The sequence below is a fragment of the Cydia amplana genome, chromosome 5 (genome assembly GCF_948474715.1).
Source record: "Cydia amplana chromosome 5, ilCydAmpl1.1, whole genome shotgun sequence".
Classification (NCBI taxonomy): Eukaryota; Metazoa; Arthropoda; class Insecta; order Lepidoptera; family Tortricidae; genus Cydia; species Cydia amplana.
Genome location: NC_086073.1, coordinates 9,068,344 through 9,092,414, shown reverse-complemented (window position 1 = coordinate 9,092,414; position 24,071 = coordinate 9,068,344). Strand labels below are relative to the sequence as shown.

At 37.1% G+C, this 24,071-nt stretch overlaps 2 protein-coding genes and 1 long non-coding RNA gene across 3 annotated transcripts; 1 reads left to right on the top strand and 2 right to left on the bottom strand.

Moving 5' to 3' along the window:
* Positions 1-257: 257 nt before the first annotated feature.
* On the top strand, positions 258-1,578 carry LOC134648467 (uncharacterized). The gene is made up of 2 exons (XR_010096892.1): positions 258-356; positions 1,253-1,578. It is a non-coding gene; the product is annotated as an uncharacterized LOC134648467 (long non-coding RNA).
* On the bottom strand, positions 350-4,145 carry LOC134648466 (uncharacterized protein K02A2.6-like). The gene is made up of 2 exons (XM_063502987.1): positions 3,849-4,145; positions 350-3,562 (listed from the first exon to the last, which is right to left on the bottom strand). The coding sequence occupies exon 2, from the start codon at positions 3,531-3,533 to the stop codon at positions 1,026-1,028; it is 2,508 nt and encodes an 835-aa protein (XP_063359057.1). The 5' UTR covers positions 3,534-3,562; positions 3,849-4,145; the 3' UTR covers positions 350-1,025.
* Positions 4,146-17,087: 12,942 nt separating this feature from the next.
* On the bottom strand, positions 17,088-23,814 carry LOC134648178 (uncharacterized). Its single transcript, XM_063502659.1, has 4 exons — positions 22,920-23,814; positions 22,126-22,326; positions 19,460-19,708; positions 17,088-17,561 (listed from the first exon to the last, which is right to left on the bottom strand). Exons 1-4 carry the CDS (start codon positions 23,553-23,555, stop codon positions 17,088-17,090), a joined length of 1,560 nt encoding a protein of 519 aa, XP_063358729.1. The 5' UTR covers positions 23,556-23,814.
* Between the last annotated feature and the right edge of the window lie 257 nt (positions 23,815-24,071).

Genomic DNA, 24,071 nt, shown 5'->3' with positions numbered 1-24,071 from the left:
ATAGCACAACGGCCATAGACAATACAACATTACATGCCCCTTTTTTAGTAAACGCAAAAATACATTTGACTCCTGTCACTTGAGTGACACCTGACACCTGTCACATGGATGACATCTGTCACTTGAATGTACTAACTAAATTACATCAATTTTATTATATGACTATGAAATTGAAATACATAATTATGGCATTAACTTCGGTGAAACCTCGTCAAGAATAAGAATAATTATTAATACATTATGTTGTCAAATTATTCAATAAACTTATAAATCTAATTTGTTTGTTTTCTTTAACAATCTGCCTCTCGAGCTATAGCGAGGTTCCTCCTCCTGAACATTGTATGTTTGCATGCATGGTAAGTCTACATTGTTTACATTATCATTACTATTATTAAATCTAGACATTGTACATATAGGGTCAATACTTATACTAGAATTTGGACTTGACATAATTTCCTGAGAATTACTGGATATAAAGCTTTCATTGTTATCACTTGAATTTGAACTTTGACTTACATTTAAATTATTTATTGGACCAGACTGACATGACTCTTGACTTTGCACTAGATAATCAGGTATGTAATAGTATATACAGCTATCTCTTCTTTCACAATCTTGACACATATTATTCTGACCAGAACCCTGATTATGAAAGACTGACTGTGACTGATCATTTTTACTTGTAATTGTTTGACTCGACTGGCTTGACTGAGGCGTTGACAGATTCAGACTATGACTGTTTGACTGACTGACATTGTTAGACTTAGACACAACATTATCACTAGATCTAGACACTGACTTTGACAGACATGACTTAAACAACTTAATATGTTGAGTATTTCTCCTATATACCGTTCCTTCTGAACTTTTGACTAAATAAGATCTAGGAAAATTAGTTTTTGACACAATTATCCCTTTTGTCCATGACAAATCATTAGGATTTTTCTTGAAAAAGACTGAATCATTCTCCTGAAATTCCTGTGAAGGAATAGCATTTCTATTGTAATACGCCTCTCTTTTTGAAATTATTTCTGACTTATTTTTAGAATTTTTTTTTTTGCGAATGTAATGACTTTAGGCTTTAGACTGTCTACATGTGTAGGTAACCTAGTTCTTAGCTTTCTAGACATGAGTAATTCTGACGGCGACTTTAAATTACCTCTAGGTGTTGTCCTATACTGTAACAAACCTAGGTGAAAATCAGTACCTGAGTCTTGACATTTCCTTAATATGTTTTTTACTATTTTTACAGATACTTCGGCTAAACCATTCGACCTTGGGAAGTGAGGACTAGACATTATGTGTTCTATATCCCAATCACTAAGAAATTTCTGGAATTCCTGACTATTATACGGCGGACCTCCATCGCTGACTAGTTGCAATGGGATTCCATGCCGGGAAAACATTGACTTTAAATGTTGAATGACAGTTTGACTTCTATGATCTGTGTTTAACTGTGCAATTTCTATGTAATTTGAATAGTAGTCTACTACCAATAGATATTTTTTACTATTGTAGTCAAATAAATCTGTTGCCAACTTTTGCCATGGTAGGCAAGGCTGGTCATGTGACAATAAAGTTTCTTTTGTTTTATTTTGACTAAATATCATACAAGTTTCACACTGCCTAACTTTCATTTCTATGTCATGATATATGTTAGGCCAAAAAACTAAACCTCTAGCTAAGTTTTTTGTTTTTTCAACCCCCATATGACCTTCATGTAAAATATTTAATATTTCTGAACGCATTGATTTTGGAATGATTACAGACTGATTTTTGAATAGAATATCATCAATAGCATGAATTTCATCACGAATATTCCAGTAAGGTAATGTTATTGGGTCACATTGAGTTTTACTATTTGGCCATCCATTTACATAATATTCCTGCAATTTTAACAAGGTTACATCTGACTTTGTATGATCTTTAATCTTTTGTAATTTACTTGGAGAAATAGCCAAATTAGATGTTAGTAACTTTACCTGACAGACAATGTTACTTTCTAATTCCTTAGCATCAAATTTATCTATTTTTTTGTTTGATGAAATTGGTGCTCTTGACAAAGTGTCAGAGACATACATTTCTGTACCTTTTGTGTATGAAACTCTTAAGTCATAAGCTTGTAGTGTAATCATCATTCTCTGTAGACGAGCCGGTACATCTGACAGAGGTTTCTTAAATAGAGTGACTAATGGTTGATGATCTGTCTCTACCTGTATGGTTTTACCATAAATATACTGATGAAACTTTTTACATCCGAAAAGAATAGCATACAATTCACGTTCAATTTGAGCATAGTTTTGCTGTGTGCTTGTGAGAGACTTTGATGAATAAGCAATTGGATTTTTTCCATGAAAAATAACTGCACCTACTGCATCCTTAGATGAGTCTACAGACATTCTAATTGGCTTGTTTACATCATAGTGCACTAGCACTGGAGATTGACTAATAAGACTTTTTAATTTAATGAATTCTTTTTCATGGTTATCCGTCCATTGCCAAATGTTTTGTTTTTTAAGTAAACTTCTAAGCAAATTAGTTTCATTAGCTAAGTTCGGTATGTATGAGCCTAAATAATTGACCATTCCTAAAAATCGTTGTAAGTCTTTAATGTTCTCTGGTCTTGGCATCTCAACTATTGCTTCTATTTTAGATTTATCTGCTGAAATACCATTCCTATTGAAGACATGACCTACATATGTGACTTCAGACTTGTCAAACATACATTTTGACTTGTTAAACTTTAAATTGACTTCACGAGCTTTCTTAAGAACATTTTCTAACCTTTCATTGTGTTCTTTTTGACTTGAGCCAAATACTAAAATATCATCAACAAAAATAAGTACTCCAGGTAAGTCTCCGAATAAGTCTGACATTACTTTATGAAATATTTCACCACTAGAGTTTATACCATATGGAAGTCTAAGAAATTTGTATCTACCAAACTGTGTGTTGAAAGTACACAATCGACTGCTCTCTTCATCTAATTGGATCATCCAATAGCCTGAGTTTGCATCTAATTTTGAAAATACTGATGCACCTGCTACCTTAGAACGCAAATCATCTAATGTAGGGTAAGGAAAATGAGGTCTTTGAATAGCCTTATTTAGTGGTCTAGGATCTAGACATATGCGTAATTGACCATTTGACTTTTCTATAGGAACAATAGCATTCACCCAGTCTGTAGGGGTGGTAACTTTTTCTATGACCTGTAATTCTTCCATTCTATCTAACTCAGTCTTAAGTTTTGGGTGTAAAGCATATGGAATTCTACGGACCGGACAAATCTTAGGTGGAACACTTGTGTCAACATGTAAATGAGCCTTGTGAGGCAGACAGCCTAAGCCCTCAAAAGTGTCGGAATAAGTCTCTAAAAGTGATTTTACTGACCTGTCACTTGTCACCTCGTAGAGCCTTTTGACAAAACCTAATTCTTCAGATTTATCAGCACTCAGTATAGTCGAGCATTCACAATCTAGAACTATAAATTCGATGTCAGCCTGTCTTCCATTCTCAAAAGTCCCAGACAGCATCACGGTACCTAGATTATTTATATGTTGTCCTGAAAAAGAGAATATTTTATCATTTGATCTCTGAATAGGTATTTTACAGTTACTTTCCTTTTCCAGCTTTTTTAAGGTGTTTATTGACATGACAGTTGGATCAGCGCCTGTGTCCAATTTACATATTAAATCATAATTGTTACATTTGAATTTGACTTTCCATTTGCTTCGATTTGAATTTGAATTATTATAAATTGATTCGATTACAAAATTATATGCATGACTAGAGGAATTACTTTGACTTTGGTCTGTGTCTGAACTTACATGACTAGAGACAGCACTTACTTTTTTATTTTTTAAGAAACAGTACTGTGCGAAGTGATTAGGCTTCTTGCAGTGAGCACAGGTCTTACCCTGCGCTGGACACTTGTGACGGTGAACTTGCCCGCATCGCTGGCATGTTCCGCTGTTTCTTGACTGACTGGCTTCCCTTGAATAAGACGTAGTGCTGCGTCCCTGGCTTGAATGGCGATTGTACCTCGATTTTGACGGTGTTCTTGATGACGAGTTCCTAAATTTTGGTCTTGAAGTGTGTTTCGTAATAGCTTCTACTCGGTTGCTTGATTCTTGACGTTCGGACAGTTTCTTGGATCTTTTATTCGACAGTTCTATGGTTTTCGCTATGTTAACAGCTTCGCTGACGTCTTGCAGCTCTTGATTCTGTAGCAATTTTTCTTTAATTATTTCGTTTTTCAACCCTATGATGAACATGTCCTTTACGAGTGAGTCTTTCAGAGTTCCGAAGTCACACGTGGCAGCTAAATTGTTGAGCGATGTTACGTACTGATCGAGTGTTTCTTCATTTTGATAACGAGTGAAAAAATTGTATCTCTCTACAGTGGTGTTTTTGCACGCATTGAACTTGCTGTCGAATTTCTTTAATAAATTTTCTATAGTTTCGTCGGCGAGGTTAACATTGAACGAATTAAATATTTCAAGGCCTTCATCGCCTATGGCATTCAATAGGATCGCGATCTTTTTTCTTTCTGGGAGTTTGTCTAAATCGTTTGCGTCACTAAATATTTCGAACCTTTGCTTCCATTTCCTCCATACTTCCGAATTTGCACATTCACTTTTTCCTCCGCCATTTTGCAGATTCAGTACGAGCGGTTTTAGGTTGTTGGCGAGAATTACGTTTTTTGTCGTTTCCGTCATCTTCTTCTTTTAATTTCTTCTTCCAGTTTATTCTGACACCATGTATTGATGGAGGCTCGGGACGGCGTGAGTGCAGCAGGCTTTATTTTATTAATTTAGGATTTAGTCGAGGAGCGAAATAAGACCATCGCCATGTTCAGATCAAAGACAATTTTTTATTTTTTGTACATGCATAGATAGCACAACGGCCATAGACAATACAACATTACAAGAATAAGCAAAGCTAAGGGGCCTACAATGTACAATCATGCTCGTTGATGGTAAACATTACTAAAAATTGAGGTTATGATAAGTACATGGAAGAACTCTTTCGAACTTTTAAGATTATGTTCAGTTTTTTTGTTTTAGGGTTAAAAGGCATAAATAAAATTAAAACGTATGCCTAAATCTATCCAACAAGACCATAAATTGTGTCCTGGAAACCGTCCATAGGCCCACATGTCTAATATTTTCAGCAATCAGCTGTGACTATTTACAAAGATGCAATAGAATACTACAGAGTATTATGCTTGGTTGAAGTGACCCGGTAACATTGGTAACTTCATTATATTTTTTCAAATAATGACCTGAATTATAGTGTAAGCTAAAGTGACCCTTATCTTATTTACCTTTAAATTAAATAAACACCCAAATATCAGTTGTTTTATTTTCAATATGTAATCCTATTTTACAATATATACCAATCAAAAAAATTACACAGGTATGTCATATTCATCCAGAAGAGTACACTAATTTACATTAACAAGTGGCATATTATATTGTAAATAACAAATATATGCACTATCTAATTATCTGCATTTTGATATGATTTTATTTTAGTAAACTTAGAAGACATAGATAGGGAACAAAGAGAATATAAGCACTACGATAGGGAGTTGTTTTTGATATCTTCAAATTTGTTCATCATTTTGATTAACATTGTTTTAACATCGCTTTTATAGTCCGTCAACCAAATCTTGTCAGTAGCAATGTAAAGCAAACTAAAGTAGGGCAACACTCAAAGAGCAGTATTGCGCTAAGAAAAGCAGCAATGTACATCGAACCAAAAGATTTTTTTTTTCCGCTGAGCGCGCCCTGCGTAAAGTCTATTTTTTTATTCGGTAGACTGAAATGACAGCTAATTGTATGAACATGAAATGTCATTTCATACTATTAACTGTCATTTCAGTCTACCGAATAAAAAAATAGACTTTACGTCAATTCAAATTGTCACTCGCGGTTTATTGAAAAAATTTGAAACGGACGGACAATTTAAAAGCGATGTTAAAACAATCTATGTCTTCTAAGTTTACTAAAATAAAATCATATCAAAATGCAGATAATTAGATAGTGCATATATTTGTTATTTACAATATAATATGCCACTTGTTAATGTAAATTAGTGTACTCTTCTGGATGAATATGACATACCTGTGTAATTTTTTTGATTGGTATATATTGTACAATAGGATTACATATTAAAAATAAAACAACTGATATTTGGGTGTTTATTTAATTTAAAGGTAAATAAGATAAGGGTCACTTTAGCTTACACTATAATTCAGGTCATTAATTGAAAAAATATAATGAAGTTACCAATGTTACCGGGTCACTTCAACCAAGCATAATACTCCGTAGTATTCTATTGCATCTTTGTAAATAGTCACAACTGATTGCTGAAAATATTAGACATGTGGGCCTATGGACGGTTTCCAGGACACAATTTATGGTCTTGTTGGATAGATTTAGGCATACGTTTTAATTTTATTTATGCCTTTTAACCCTAAAACAAAAAAACTGAACATAATCTTAAAAGTTCGAAAGAGTTCTTCCAGTATGTACTTGTCATAACCTCAATTTTTAGTAATGTTTACCATCAACGAGCATGATTGTACATTGTAGGCCCCTTAGCTTTGCTTATTCTTATTTAATGTATTGGTATTTAATGGTGACAGCAGAAATATCTCTTGAAACAGAAACGATTCAGAATGAAAACCAAATGAAAACAAATAAGGTGACGGCTGTCGTTCACGATCCACATTCCACAGATAAAACACAGATGACACGCATTTTGGAATTATTCGAACACAGTGTTGCTAACCCGCGATTTTTTAAATTTGCCGCCTTTTACTACTGACAAGATTTGGTTGACGGACTTTAAATTGTCCGTCCGTTTCAAATTTTTTCAATAAACCGCGAGTGACAATTTGAATTGACGTACGCAGGGCGCGCTCAGCGGAAAAAAAAATTCTTTTGGTTCGACGTACATTGCTGATTTTCTTAGCGCAATACTGCTCTTTCAGTGTTGCCCTACTTTAGTTTGCTTTACATTGCTACTGACAAGATTTGGTTGACGGACTATAGGTACCCGTATCGCATCAAAGAAAAATAATTACCTTTCAGTGCGTTAGGCAAACCAAAATCCCGTGGGTTAATCCTCTTTACTAGTCTTGCAAGAGTCTTAAGGTGGGATATGTAACTTTAACGTACACTGTGGTTCAATATCACTAGATTGTATTGTACCATCAAAGCACCTTAATTTAGAACAAAATGGCCTGGAAAACTTTTAATTGATCAAACTTTTATTTTATATTTACGTCAGAAGGGTACGTCCACCCTTTTACATCTAGACCAACAATTTTCTCGGATAATGAATAAAGGCGGGTAGAAAGCGTTTATCAAGCACTTGCGACCACGCGAGAGTTTAATTAAATTTTAAAATTTACTGTTAAGAAGGCCGCGTGCGGTCGGGCCGCGCTTGAGTACTTTCCATTTCGGAATTAGAAACATCCCTCGCTCTTTCCCTCTCACACATCAGTGGTCAATGAAAGGAGGGAAGAGTACGGTACGTTTGTGTTTTGAATTTGGATTCTTTCGGAAAATCCCTGTAACGTGCCAAACGTTGCCCGGCCATGTCGCCCAGTGCTTAAGTACCAAAGCGTCCTACGTTATTCTGTTTTCTTTTTTAACATGGGGTTTAAGCTGCAAACGTGGTGTTAATGACAACGGGCTTTTAAAACTAATCGTCTAATAAGATAATATTATGCTTTTATATCCACCTGTGGATATAGGTACCTACATTGAGCTGCGAAATTGCATGGAGAAATTTGAATTAATTAAGTAATTGACAAAATCGCCATGCACTTTTACGGCTGATGGTACTATACGTCATAGTACTCATAGTAAGTAAGGCCAAGAAAGTGGTGTTCCAGTTTTGACAAAAGTTTTTGCGAGATCTAACGATCGCTAAGGTTGTCTTTTCTAACGGAGTTGAAAGTAAATCGACCGTGTTGTCTCATGACGTTCAAACGAACCTCAACCGTAGGGTGGTAGACCACTTTCTTGGCCCACTGTACCTAACCCATGTGCCCACATGTCAAGCCAGTTACAGTTAATATTGACCATTATTTTACAAGCCAAAGGTAGGTAGGTACTTATAATTTTTATTTTTCTAAAACTAAATCAGGTGGGCCTTACATGAGTCCGGCATCACCTTACCTACTTAAATATATATTCCACATAAATAAAATAAATATATATTCTTATATAGGAAAATATATATTTTCCTGTGGAACCTTATTTATTTTACAATTGTACACTTTAAATTGGTTCATATTTAATAGGTAAGTACTAGGTATTTAATATTTTACTTGGCGTAAGCGCTATTTGTTTTATTTTTAGAGTTCGTGGGAAAAAACATCTTGGTCTCACGAGTCTCATCACTCTCATCTGAGTCACTGACAGTCAGCTATGTCAGCATCATCGTTCTTTCCTTTTTATTAATGGAGAGGCAGTCTAAGCACTAAAATAGGTTTAGAAAGGCAGTTTATTTCTTACTACCTACGTACCTACTTGTACCTTACGTACGTACGTAATTAGGTACGTCCCTGCAAATTAAAAAATAGGTATTTGTTTAACAAGGGGGCAAACTTGCGTGATGTTATTGATTGACCCGAGCGATGGAGCGATGCTTAAATTGAACCACGAGCGTAGCGAGTTTTAGTAGGTACATACTGTGCCACTTTTGTGGATATAATTTAATGCATAACATTCTCATTATTTCTCATGAGCTGTAGTGAAAAATATTTTGTAAAATCGCTACCTATATCTACTTAAATAGAATTCCAGAAACGTAAATTCAAAGTTATCACCAGCAAATAGTTCGAAATCTGAAAGTCCTTCTGAAAAACTGCGAACAAATATTATTCTTTGGGACATCTTTTACGAAGAACGTGCCCTGCAACTTGAAAGCAAGTTTGATTTAAACGTAAAGTTTCTATCTGTCCGAAACTAAAGAGAGTTCGCTGCTAGGAGAATATTTTGGCATAACTATAAAAATAAATACCGTCTTCTGCCGTGAAATACCTAAAACACAGAAACTGCTCACTGCGCTCTCATAATAAAATGGTTTAATTTGATTAGTGAGCTGTTATATACTCGAATTATATGTAGGTATTACTTACATATACTTTACTCTTTGATCCGGGCGCGCGATTTTTTATTTATGTGAAGTTGCAAAAAAGCTGACAAATGTCAAAGTATAACTATGTACGAGTTTTGGACCGAGACAAGTCCGAGACTACTCAATTAAGAGGGGAAGTAAAGCCACTAAATTAAAAAAGGATCTACCTATAACGAAAATTGCTAATCAAATTATGTCCCATAGCTGCATATAACGAACCACGATTTAACCACGTCCTCTGAATTAAGTTTCACGACTAAACCATTAGAAGTGCCATCAGTCATGATCGCTCAAAAATCAATCAGACGGGGTGCTGCGCCCCATTTTATCTTGCTCAACCGGTACGATATTTAAGTGATTGCCAACGGGTGTGTACCTGGACCCCTTCCTAAAAATAAATACCTATCAGCGAGTCCGACAGAGTAGGTACCTACAGATCCCAAATTAATAATACTCCCATGGTTCCAAGTGAAATACTTACAATATTTTAACATTAGGACAAAATCATGACTTAAAAGTCCATTCTACCATTTCTACCAGCAAACATAAGAAAACGACTCAAAATTTGCATTTGATTACTTTGCCTCACATGTGAATAAAATGCAACTTTCTTACCTATCACTGATAATTTCCCAGACTTACCTATGTTTTTCAAAAATGTCAGGTAAGTCTGGGAAATTATAGTCTTAGAACGTTCTCCTAATTGGAAACCAGTTACAAATATATTTTCACCACACCAGCTGGTAGGCTCTCTTTTTGTATAAAAACTGATAGGCTATCAGTTTTTATACAAAAAGAGAGCCTACCAGCTGGTGTGGTGAAAATATATTTCACTTATATTTGTAACTGGTTTCCAATTAGGAGAACGTTCTAAGACTATAATTTCCCAGACTTACCTAGGTTTTTCAAAAATGTCAGGTTCTGTTAATTATTCAAAATTGGATTCGGAGTTATTCTTAGATACTTTGATACCAAATTGATTAGATTAAGTTTCCCTTTAAAATCTTAATCACGTCTTGTTATTCGTTATCACGTCTGTCTCCTGAATCACAATCATCCGCAATTTCCACTTTGATTACAACACAACGGTGAACATTTGATAACAGCGCCATCCTTCGATATTATGCGGAAGTAGCAAGTACTTCTGTTGCCTGACGAGAAGCCAGTTGTGATCGAGTACAAAAGTTTCACTAGATGGAGTAGAATAGTAGATGGATATTCTAAAAGTATCAGATACAATTTAATTTAACCCTTTAACCGCCAGTCTGATATATAAGACATTACATATCCAGCTCATTTCGCCACAGTCTGATAAATAAGACAAAGATCTGATTTGGTATTTATTTACAGCACATTTATAACTCCCGTAACTATGCCAACCTTACTCTGCGTGGTACAATTACTGTCGGTGGCGACACGAGCACGCTCGATCAAAAATTGCTGGCGGTTAAAAGGTTTGTGACCTCGGCCGGCAAACGCCCCACTTTGTCGCTTGCCATAAGGACGCCTTGACGGGTTATGCGTATAAAGATACAAGCAAATCTCGTCCTTATGGTAAGCGACAAAGTGGCTGAAAGTAGGACCTTTGACTAGACTTCGACACAAATTGCTTCTTTCCCTTGCCCTTTCTACAAGGTTTCCCAAAAAAAAAAAAAAATTAACCAGTCTTGAGAATTCATCAATCAAGTGTCATTTCCCGAAAGTGCAATCTAATTAAAGCTGAAATCTTTATCTCGCTATGTGTGGCTTTAAGTACGATTAACCTTTTGGACGCCAATGACCGATATATTCCAGACCACAGAGCATAGACTTACGTGCATATGCATAAAGTTCAATTTCAGCGTAACAGCTTTTGTGTGACACGGCGTCGAAAAGGTTAAGGCTAATACTTAATGACTCTTAAAAACAAAATGAGAAATAGGTAGAGAAGCATGGAAAATAAAAACTAAAATCCATATTTTGGTTGTTTATTTCTCAGGAAGCGAATGGTTCACAGCATTGGTGGGGAATTAGGACATACAATACTGGGCCGAAACATTGTTTTTCCTGAAAATATATTTATTTTTATTAGTATTACAACAGCTTAGAATAATAAGTACCCAAATATAAAATGTGGGAAAACAACGTTTAGCTGTAGGTAGTCGGTACAATAAATTTAGTAAAGCGAGTTCATTTACATCCGTTATAATAATCTACACACCTTACTAAATCACATTTTCTAATTATGTCAAAAATTATTTTATCACATTTATAACATTCTGTACAAAGTAAAAAAATATTTTCATACTTCTACTAGTACAAAATAAAACTGCATAACATAGCAACCAACTTTAAAATTGCAGTAGTGAAGCGGTTACATGAATTGAGTCTAGATTGACATAAATGATTGTCATAGGCATTTGAAAAAATTAACAACTGGCGAAAAGTTGGTGCTTAGAGGACGCGCGAAAACAGCATACCTACATGCCCACTTCAAAATTTAGTGATTGGGCCAATGTATGCCTAGCATCGCTACGTGTGCTATGCGATATCGCGTTATTTTATGTAGCGTAAATCGACATGCACTAGCGCCGTCATAGCCTCCTAAGGCCCAAGGTCCTACCTATAGTACCTATTCAGTTCAATGTAATTTAAACCATGTTCAATTGGAACAGAGTCGCTTTTGCTTTGTTTCGTTCAATTTTCAAACAACGCAAAATCAACTTTATTTCCTACAATTTAGGTTCAAGTTTCAGTGGCAAAATTTGGATGTTTCGTTTGTATGGCTGGGCCTTAGGAGGATAGACATAGGAGTAATCGCATTTCGAAGACTTGATATCCAGAGTTATCTCTTGAAAAGTCGAATAGGTACTGTTCGCAGCGTGTTCAATTGTATTGAGATGATATGCAGTTTGTATGTAGTCACGCGGGACTGCGCCAATATTAGGCAGAGTACAAAATAGAATACCTACTATTATTAAGTTATTTTTCTTATGTTTACTCTAAATTCCAACTTTTTTTAAATATGATAAAATTAATATAAATAAGACAATAGTTACTTTATGTGGACATACAACCTTTATAAGGGATGCTATCAAAATAATATGTACCTAGTTTTTACAGTAATTGTCCCATGCTTTACTTACAAGTACATACCCCTATGGCATCGATGGATGAGCTCGTGGCAACAAATGAATATTCTGTAAACTTGCTATGATGACTCGCATTCTCATAATTTAATGATTTTTAGTTATAAAAAAGCGACAAACCGTATTTGTGATACCACTTTTAACGAGAAGATTCATTAATATCCACTACAGGATATACTAGGTGATATGTAGACTTACAAAATATGATACTGCATTGAATATCTTTCCACCACACAGGCGTCTTTTGAGTGTTGGCGCCTAGTCAGCGCCATGGAAAATGGCGTCGCTGCGCAGTTGCGCCAACGTTGCGTCATAGAGTTGACTAGACGCCGACGCACGGGAGACGCTAGTGTGGGATGGCCCTAAGCAAACCTTTGAAAACTCGAAGAAAATTCATTTTTCGCCGTGAGCAGAACTTTGTATTGGAAAGGATGTTATTCGAATATTACTTGTACTTGGGTAAGTGATTAACGGCTCGGCCACAGCCAGCACCGGTCCTCCCCCCCACTGTGACACGCATCCGAAACTTTCCAAAACCACTGGTTATTATAATTTACGCCGTCAAAGACATTCTAATTTGAATTGTTGATAAAAACGGGAATTTAAAAAATGCAAAATTGCGATTTGTGACAGTGATCGTACAGAAACACTCAAATATTACTCCTATAAAGGGACACTCAAATTACAAGGTAATTTACAAATATACTCAATCTCTAAATATTAACTAATTATATAAACTGAATTATTTACAAAATACGTTCACGTTAAAATTAGCGTGCACTCTCTTACATATTTGTAACTATTTACAATGACTATTAGGTATACACATTAATTTTAAAAGAGCATTGCAATGATGAGCTTGATCAAAATAATCCCTTGTTCAATAGACTCAAAATGGTTTAATCAAAGTTGTACAGAAAAGGGGTACTCCCTATACGTTCTATGGAACTGTAAATTCCCCTGTAAACAGACTTAAACTCGTACCTACATGCGTTCTATAGAACTAGCAAAATGCACCCGTGTAAGCGATGACAATTTTAACAGTTTTAACTAAAAGTTTTAACCACCAAGTTATGACTAATAAATTTTCACTCTCGTTTCAAACCGATCATGGGTAGCACCAATACTGTCAGTTTCTTTCTAGGGTGTTCTTTAGCAATTTACTGTTAAACATTTCAGTTAAAACTGATCGTGGGGTGGCGCGTATAGGTAAAGTTCACAATGGTGGACTGCGTCACTACCCTCCGAATATTTTAACAATGAGTGCTATATTTTCATTTAATTACATCACAATACAACATTTCTTAGTAAATAACAACAGTATGGAAACCAACTTTTGTACGAGTCTATTCTTTTATCAAAATAGACAAATTCATAATATCGAAAGCCGAATCAATCGCTATTATTAAAAATCAGTCTTGGGTCAAAGAAAACCATTCAGTATATGTTTCGTCCTCAAAACTGACTATTGAATATACCATTTAGGTCCGCTTTATTTTTCTATTCTTTGATTTTTACATTTTGTATCAAAACACTCACGACAGTATGAATGTCACAAGGCAATTGACAGAAAATTAACAAAATAAACTACTCTATCAAAATGTCAGCCGTTCGCGCATTGTATACCGTCATGTCACTAACAAAATTTTCATGATTTCAATTGTTTTTATTAGTGTTCCGACATATCGTCGCTATACTTACTCAACCTCATATCTGCAACCATCATTTGATGGAAATGTCGCTTTTCTTTCATTCGGAATACGGGTGTTTTTGTCATCAAATGAGTGTTGCAGATACGAGGTTGAGTAAGTATAGCGGCGATATAGTATTTAATTCTATGGAAAATCATGTACAACGTATATTTACATGCGTTTTTAATTCACTGCAAATCTGGTCCTATATCTATAATCGCAATAAGTCGTAGGAAGGTACTCAGATACATTATACGATGCCCTTAGACAAATCTAATTCTATAAATACAACTTTTTACTTTAATGGACTGGATTATACTGAGACAAGCAGAAAATTAAAAACGAACATTACTTTTTAAGTAACAGGAAAGTTAAGTTCTATTCACTTTTATTGCATACGCCAAAATGGCTTTTTTGCTATCCTTCGTTTTTTTTTTACATTAGAAAGAACTTCGCAAAAGAAGGTATGACAATCCTTGTTAGTAGTTGGGCACTTTATGCATATAGTAAGGAAATAATTTCAAAAAGCACGGTTTTTTTACTCATTATTTTCTTCAACATTCTACCGCATATTGTGCCTGGTTTAGAACCTTAGTTACTGTTGTGGAGTCCTTTCTAATTTTTGATTTGAATTTATGTGTTTTGTACAATTTTATACTACAAATTGCATTAAAGGCAGCAGCAAATATTTAGATAACAACACAACACGTTTTTATATCAATAATAATATCTTATTTAGAAACCTATATAGTTAAAGAAAAATATATATTTCGAAATGTTGGTTTGTTTTACAAATATACGAAAGAAAATTTACAAATTTCGGAACTTTAAGAAAAATGCTAATTCCTAAAATACTTTCATGAACAATAATTAATTACTCCTGTTGTAATTAATGTACACTGTGTAATATGAAGTAATGTTCTAAACCAGCGGTCGGCAACCCGCGGCCCGTGAACGTGTCACTTGCGGCCCGCGAGCCTCCCTGGCTACTTCGTATGTAATATTGGCAAACGACAATGTCTATTCTAGTCATAAATATTAACAAAGTGCGGCCCGCGTCAACTTCGTTACCTACTATGTGGCCCTTGGCTGCTAAAATGTTGCCGACCGCTGTTCTAAACCATAATCAATAGGCAATGTTTGTTTTTGTCTGTACTAAACACTCATATATTCTCGGAGTTATAAAAAGAGTAAACAAATCATAACAATTTCTTCATCCATGCGAATGCGGCGTTTACCGATTGACACAAAAAATACGAAAAAAAAATCGACATCTTAGACTTGTACTAATAGTGATGTACTAAAATGTCACGATAGTTAAGTAATGATTTAAATGGAACATTTACATAATTCTAAATTTATGTAATGATTATATTTTCCAGTCTTTCTCAAATTTAGGTTTAGGTAGGCTGTTTAGGCAGGCAACGATCGAACTATAATAGATTGAGATCGTTGGAGATTTGACGGTTGTTTGTTTTCTACTTTAATGTAAATATTATAATTTATAAGCTACCGGTCAACATAAATGCTCGTTATGAGATTTTTTCACTGGGGTATGTGTATGTGTAGAACAGTCTTTTTTAACAGAATTCATTCAATATGGCACACGTAACACAATGCAAACAAATTTTCTAATTTTACGTAAGCAGTTTTTATTTTATATCCAATTTGATTGGATTTTTTCGAGTTGAAATAAAGTTTATTACGTGATATTAATTTCGCATTGTTTTGTGTTAACATAGCAAAAAAATAGACTGTACAACTAGATAGATGCTGCTGTCATTTTTGTATCCAAAATACATATCTAATATACGGAATTTCCAATATAAAAATGATGTCTAATTGTCTATTCATAATTGCACTTTCAATTTGGACTGGTTATAATGTGGAAAACTGGTTGTGAAAGACGATTGCAAGGTATCTCTGCCTCCTAGCTGTCTAAAAAAACGTTATACCTACTTACATTTTTGTCACTAACCTAAAACTATTTTTTCACTGAGCAAAGAAAATATGTATATGCAATCAATTAACGAAAATGGTCCCATGGATGAAGATGAAATGAAAAAAAGACTCGATGATTAGGTGACCGCAAAATTATCAGCATAATCTCAATTATCAATACCCATCTTCACCAATAGGCACAATCACACATTCTTATACAGGAATAACACATCAGTTACAGATCAAAATGCCTATAAATACACGCATATTATGTAGTCTGTAGTTTGATCTGATAAACTAAAGATTTTTTTCCATATCAATTTGGTCCGCTCAAAACAGATAAATCAAAAGTGCAATTACTCTTAAACATTATTCATATCTAATGACCGTTCTCAAATCCCTGCGCGTAACGACCGGTCGTCCATCGACGCGGGAATCATAGTGCGTAAGAACGCACAGCTAGGGAATGCAAATCGGTTATTTTCGGTTATTTTTTGTATGAAAATAATCGGTTATTAACCGAAATCGCGGTTATTTCCATACATAAAATAACCGATTTGCATTCCCTACGCACAGCACACCCGGCCGCCGGCCGAATAGCGCGAGAACGGTGAATCGCGAACGTCCGCTACCCTGACACTTTGGCAAGTCACTGCCGGCCGCGGCGGCGGCGGGGCTACTTGTAAAATAGATACAGTACAGAAGTCAATCACATGTATGTACTTCACTTTTCATACCTACGCTCGGCGGTCGCTCTAGGGTTGTCAACTATGACTTATGCACAAAAAACTATCGTGGTAGTGGCACTCGTATCTAGTAGTGGCCGGGGCGGGGTGCTTACCTACCTACCTAACTGTTCTGTTTAACGTTAAAACGAACCATCGAAATACAAGCAGATACTTACTTACCTCTCTGAAACCACTGGTAGCTTAAAAAACGACAATTCATCGTTTTATGTTGAATTCAAACAACCGTCCACTGAACAGTTATAATAACTTTTTTTTGTTTCTCCATTATTGCACAAAAAAGTTCACAGACGCGTGTCTCAAGCGGATGGCACTCGCGCTCGCACTGGTCCCAACCGGTCCGAGATATCGTGTCCGCGAGCAGTGTCTATGTGTGCGTTGCTCGAGCGCACTTTGTATGTAGGTTGATTTCTGTGCTGTATCTATTTTGTGTCGGCGGGCTCCGGCGGCGCGCCGAAGTCGAGCTGGTAGCCGCCCGCGCGCGTGATCTCCTCCATGCTGGGCTCCTTGCACTCGTGGCCCGCGTGGCCGGCCGCGCCGCAGTTCCAGCAGGACAGCTTGGGCGGCGCGTACAGCACGGGCACGAACGCGCCGTAGGGCTGCGGCGCGGGGTAGGGCGGCGGCTCGCCGTTGGCGAAGGGCGGCGGCGGCGGGCGGTAGGCGGGCGGCGGCGGCGGGTAGCCGTACTGCCGCGGGTACAGGTAGGGCAGCGGCGGCGGCGCGCGGCGCGGCGCGGGCGTGCCGGGCGGGCTGGACGCGGCGCTCGAGCCCGAGTCCGAGGACGAGCGCGCCGGCAGGTACGCGCCCGCCCGTCCCCGCACGCCGTTCAGCTTCTCCAGCGACCGGTACTGTTGCTGCATTATTTCGCGTAACCTGTCGTCCACTGTGTGTCGTACCTGAGAATGAGGTGAGTTCGTGTGAGCTTTACGTTGGCATTGAAAGGGCGGAAGCGCAGAAGTTCACGGACATCTGTTGTATATTACTATAAAAAACCTTTTCACACCACCTATTCGGAAAAGAGCTTTTTCTTCCTTGCTAGGAGGGATCAAAATGACACTTTTCCTCCCTGATAGGAGAGATCAAAGTAACACTTTTCTGTTCTAAGACACTATTTTTACATTTTTTTGCACATTATTTTTTAGCATAAATAATCTGTTTAAGCGTCAGTTTGTGATTTATTTTCCTCATAGTTGATGTGAAAAGCAGTATGTGTCACACGGTATCAAAATTATTTCGTCTTGGGCGTTAACACTTGAATCCCTTATTACGCTCAGGATTCCACTTTAGAATTGTAGAATCCATCGCTTCATTCAGGATTCAATGTACGCCCTTGACGGAAATATATCATTTTGATCCCTTGTAACACAAACTACTATTGTCTGCGCAATAAGAACGAATGAGGCGTCGGCGCGACGGCAGGCGTCGGCCGATCCCTAACTGACTAAAAGATCGTAGATTATTATAAAAAATAGTGACATTTCTGATAATATTGCATGCGCTAGGTAACCATAATCATTGTACGTTGCAAGACATATTACAGAGAACAAAAATTGTTTGTAACACCTGTACTCAAATTACCTGTAATGCACAATGTCAATACATGTATATGAATAAATGATTCTAAGGGTCAGTTGCACCAAACTGTTTGTCATCATTAAAGAGTTCGCTAAATTTTATTGTATGGAAAGTTTTTCATAGTAAACCGCGGCAGGTTACGTTGATCAGGCTGTCAAGTGCGGATGGTGCAACTGGCACTAAATCGTTTTAACCTCCTGAGGCCCAAGGTCCTATCCATAGTACTTATTAACTTTGTTATTCAGACCCAGCTCCTTCAACAATTGTGTAGTCATAGCACGGTCCTACCAGTAGGACTTAATAGAAAACCCATCATTTTGTTTTCAAATTTCGCGCTTATCGAAATTGGCGTGCACGAACTTCTAAAGGACTGTTTCGTTTTGTCTGTGAGTCCTTTAACAAGTTACAAAAACAAAGTGCTGTACAAGGTGCTGTATAAGTACAATAACATTAAAAAAAGTATTCTAAAGTACTTGGGTCTGAATGAGTATAACACAATAGTACCACTGGTAGGACCAGGGGTCGTACTGACTGCATACTCAATTTTTCGTTGGGCCTTAGGTCACAAAACAGATACAGTACAGAAATCAATCTACATACAAAGTGCGCTCGAGCAACGCACACATAGACACTGCTCACAGACACGATATCTCGGACCGGTTGGGACCAGTGCGAGCGCGAGTGCCACCCGCTTGAGACACGCGTCTGTGAACTTTTTTGTGCAATAATGGAGAAACAAAAAATAGTTATTATAACTGTTCAGTGGACGGTTTAAATTCAACATTAAACGGTGAATTGTCGTTTTTTAAGCTACCAGTGGTTTCAGAGAGGTAAGTAGGTATCTGCTTGTACTTCAATGGTTCGTTTTAACGTTAAACAGAACAGTTAGGTAGGTAGGTAAGCACCCCGCCCCGGCCACTACTAGATACGAGCAGGGATCGGATACCGGTATTTTTTGTATGGGAACGGAAACGGTATTTTTTCGTTCTTTGCTAATTACTTCATTTCTAATTGGGCAATCTAATAATACTAAGTCGTAACCTACAAACACAACTGAGTGCTACATTTCGAGTATAAAATAATTCGAAAAATATGGTGCATAAGTCATAGTTGACAACCCTAGAGCGACCGCCGAGCGTAGGTATGAAAAGTGAAGTACATACATGTGATTGACTTCTGTACTGTATCTGTTTTGTGCTTAGGTGGATATTATAATTACCTCATTAACGGCAAGATTGTCAAAGTTAGCCGTGAGATGCGACAGCTGCTGGTCGGGCGGAGGGGGCGGCATGGCGGGCTGGCGCGCGGGCGGCGAGCGCTCGCGGCTGGGGCGGCGGCGGCGCGGCGAGCCGGCGCGCGAGTCGCCGCCCGACGAGGCCAGCGGCGACGTCGCCGGCCCCAAGCCCGAGGCCCCGCCCGTGCCCAAGCCCGAGCCCGTGCTCGCAGCGTTCACCGGGTAGTTTATAACCTGACAGTGAAAATAGTTATTTGTACAACAAGAGATCAAAGTTTGATATTTCTTCGAATGCTTATTTTGAGTCCCGTGCAAGCGAAAGATTCTATACTCTAGAGCGTAGTAGAATCTTGAGCGTAGTAAGGGACTCAAAAGCGCACGAGATGTAAATAACTTTGACCTCATGTAGTTCACAAAACTTTTCACCTCAGCAGTGAGAACATATTAGAGAACCCGAAAAATGTATTCCTTCTTCATCACTTACCTCTATTCACTCATGTTTTCTTATGATATACCAACAATTAAGTTTTCACCTCAGCAGCTCGAACAAGGGTACTTTGCTACTTAAAAACAGTGAGCAAAATCGCACTTTGCTCACTGAGTGAGCAAAAACGCAGTTTGCTCATTTTGTCTCACTCAGTGAGCAAAATGCGATTTTGCTCACTGTTTTTAAGTAGCAAAGTATCCTTGTTCGAGCTGCTGAGGTGAAAATTGTATTTTTAACATGGTAAAAAACGGGACCCTATTACTAAGACTTCGCTGTCCGTCCGTCCGTCTGTCACCAGGCTGTACGAACCGTGATAGCTGGACAGTTGAAATTTTCACAGATGATGTATCTCTGTTGCCGCTATAACAACAAATACTAAAAACAGAATAAAATAAAGATTTAAGTGGGGCTCCCATACAACAAACGTGATTTTTGACCGAAGTTAAGCAACGTCGGGCGGGGTCAGTACTTGGATGGGTGACCTTTTTTTTGCTTGTTTTACTCTATTTTTTGTTGATGGTGCGGAACCCTCCGTGCGCGAGTCCGACTCGCACTTGGCAGGTTTTTTTAAATTGATGGTTCTTAGCCTAAGTGTAAGGCCTGAGTGGACGCTCGAATCGGAGCGTTCGGCGGGGCGTGCAGCGTGGCGTCGGGCTCACAAGTGATTTGAGCAGCGTGCACTAAGGCCGCTCCTATACGCTTGCATTTGTTTAACATGCACGCCGCACGCCCCGCCCCGCTGCACGGCCAACTCGAGCGTCCACTCAGGCCTTACACTTAGTGGTCCGTTATTGGTCCCCGGGATCATCTGAAGTGGCCAACAAAAACCCTACCCTACAAATAAAGTTTGTAGGGTAGGGATGACCGAAAAAAATAAAATGTTGAGGGGTGTCAAAAAACTGAATGTTTTCAGTTCATATACTTCACCCAAAATGATTCCAGTTGCAATTTATGATTCCGATCTGAACATATCATCTGTTAACACTTACCTCAATCACTTTATGGTCAGTGTTTCTGTTTTGGCAAGTTGTTAACATTACAAATTTTTATCTTTAAGGGGCTACCTGGGGTTTTCATTGATTTTTGACAAGTTTTGAATTTTATCTCCTTTTTTTGCAACACAGATAGAATTTTAAAACAAACGGCTATCAGTTCTTCAGTCTTTTATCTCCATTTTTGTCGACCGGATTTTGAAAGACTCGAAAAACGTGTCGAGGGTTTTAATTTTAAACTAATTAACACAAAAGTTATAGCCAGAAAACCAGTTTTTGGCCTAAAATTGTTCAATTTTGATGCCAAATATCTCGAAGACTATGAACTTTGAAGTAAATATGGGATACTATATTGCTTAAAGCCGTTGCTGTTAATATAATAAGCTACAAAAAACATATAAAACTAAGGGATTCAGATCGAAGGTCATTGGCGTGGGGGATCCCCTTAATGAAAATGATATAACTCTTTTTAGAACCTCAACATATTATTAATCAATCGATAAAAATGTTTTTATTTCTGGGTAACCAAATAACAAAACGGTAAATTTATAAAGTTGGTATTAATTATTTATTTATCATAAACAGACATAGGAATCCGTGGGGCTAATTTTCTTGACAGGTAGGGACTTCCTATATCGATAAACTCAATTATCCTTCTATATACCTACTAGTGATCACCCCCAACATTGTGTGTTTTTGTAAGTATTGTTTTGAAGACAAGTATGAAATTCACACATATCATATTTTAAATAATCGCTAGGTTATAATACTTGTAGGTTAGTAGGGCGTAGGGCGTAATACTTATTGCACTATGAAATAGTCAATATTATCTCAACCTCTTTATTGATTGATTATAAAACAAAGCAAATTGAGTTATTATTTTATTTGATTTTTACACTTTTAATAAAAACATATTTTTACAAGCAAACCTTTGAGTGATCACTAGTATATAGAACGAGCATCGATAATTGAGTTTATCGATATAGGAAGTCCCTACCTGTCAAGAAAATTTGCCCCACGGATTCCTATGTCTGATCATAAATAATGGAATGATAAAAACAATGTTTCATTTTCTTAGTAAAGTTATGAAATGTACCATATAAAAAAATCATAGGGAACTTATATGATATGTAAATTAAACAGGTATATCAGCTGCTTATAAGAATACTAACCTCAATAGGTTGACTTAGTGGCGACACTATGATGTTGGCAGGCCATGGATGTTGTCCCATGTACTCTGCCATGTTGTACTGTGGTAATGGCAAGCCTGGTGGCGGGTGTGTGACCTCCCCTAGCATTGGGACTGCCCCACCAGCCCCGCTCAGGACTGGTGGTGAACTGAGTTCTGGAGGCACACCTTCTGAGCTTTGAGGCTGAAAATTACAAAGAATATTATTTGCATTACTTATTAAGTGGCAATTTTTTGCAAGATACATACAAACTATTAGGTACTCTTCCATTCTACATTTACATTAGAGCTGTACAATAGAAGAGAACTAAATTTCTTCTTTTTCTAGAATTACATTCATCAATTTGATACTATTATTGTATTTTAACTATAAATCTCAAAATAATTCTGCACACTCTACTATTACATTATATGCATATACATAAATAAGTAATACACATATCATTTTTTTGCACATTTATTTCTGTATAATTTATATTTCAGTGTTCAAATTTCAATACTTATTACTTAACCAATATTTGATGATAACAAGCTTATGCATTAAGCTCAAAGCCACTCAAAATAAAGCCATAACAAAGAAAGCTTGTAAGAATCTTATAGTAATTGTACCAGTAAGGGAACTATAATCAAATGAGATAAACAAGGCTGTGGTAGTGGGACACTAAAGAAACACTGTTTGCTTAGTCCCTTAACCCTTTTCTTGGCAATCATATAAGCATGTTTTGTTATATACGGAAATGAAATAAGTGTTTAAAATTTTAATTAAGGAACACTAACCTGTATCCCTGGTGATTTGACATACATGATGTTTGGTGGCGGCCCTAAGCTGGAGAGTGCTGGTGGGGGCACTGACATGTTGGGTGCGACAGTGGGCTGTGCGTGGCAACTGCTCACTGGCGCCACATTCATATGCTCTGCCTGCTCTTGGAACTGACACCGCTGGTCTTCCACTTTCAATTTATCTAATATTTCACCAAAATGTGACTTCTGATCAAATGTGAATGCAGGATGATGAAGCGCCATGGTGTATAGTAATAATATTTCTTCCAAGAGATCACCATATAAACCTTTCAACAAACCACTCTTCTCCAAACTGACCATGGCATTGTACAATGTAGTGGCACATGCGAAGTTGCACGAGCGTAACAGTGACACGTACAAAGCCATTTTCCGTCGTGTTCGAGGATCTGTGTTCGCGCCACCGATGTCTGCAGCCAAGTCTGAAGGATTGTTTGCTCGAAGTTCGGCACCACGCAACTCTTGGAAGTCGCGCTTCCCGAGCTCTTCGAGATATGTGCCAATGAAACGTAGTTCAAATGGCAAGCACATATTTAACAATGTACACATAGCATCTATTCTCTTATAACTTTCCAATTCTTTAAACCATGATACCACGTCCTCTTTGCAAACCATTTCCAGAACACATTGAAAATTTGGGTAAAGAATCAACCGGTCCCCTGCTGCCGAAGCGCTTCCGTTGTTTAGGATTTTTGTCACTCACGTTTTTTGGGATATTGTGATGGTTATAATCCACCAATTCAATTGTAACATTAGGAGTAATAAGCTTTTATCAGAATTCCCCGAGATTATATTGGTTAAGCAACCACGGGCAATGCTAGTAGAGTAGGTAGAGTAGTTTTGTCTTGTCTATTCTATACTCTATGAAAGATAAGTGTTGTAATAAAATTAATTGTTTCTATTTTAATTTAAATAGGTACAGTTTTAATGTTACTGTTTAAACTAGCATATATAATAGGTTTATATAAGTATAATATGATATTTGTAAGAATGTTATAACAAGAATACATTTATTTATTTAAATATACTTGGTCAACCAGATCTTGCCAGTAGAAAAAGGCGTCAAATTTGAAAAATGTAGGCGCGAAGGGATATCGTCCCATTGAAAATATGAATTTCGCGTCTTTTTTT

Coding starts and splice junctions, on each gene's coding strand:
- LOC134648466 (XM_063502987.1), bottom strand. CDS start 3,533: ATGCTGTCTGGGACTTTTGAGAATGGAAGACAGGCTGACATCGAATTT.
- LOC134648178 (XM_063502659.1), bottom strand. CDS start 23,555: ATGGTTTGCAAAGAGGACGTGGTATCATGGTTTAAAGAATTGGAAAGT. Junction 22,327..22,919: donor TCAAATCACCAGGGATACAG/GTTAGTGTTCCT, acceptor TGTAATTTTCAG/CCTCAAAGCTCAGAAGGTGT. Junction 17,562..19,459: donor ACAATCTTGCCGTTAATGAG/GTAATTATAATA, acceptor CCTCATTCTCAG/GTACGACACACAGTGGACGA.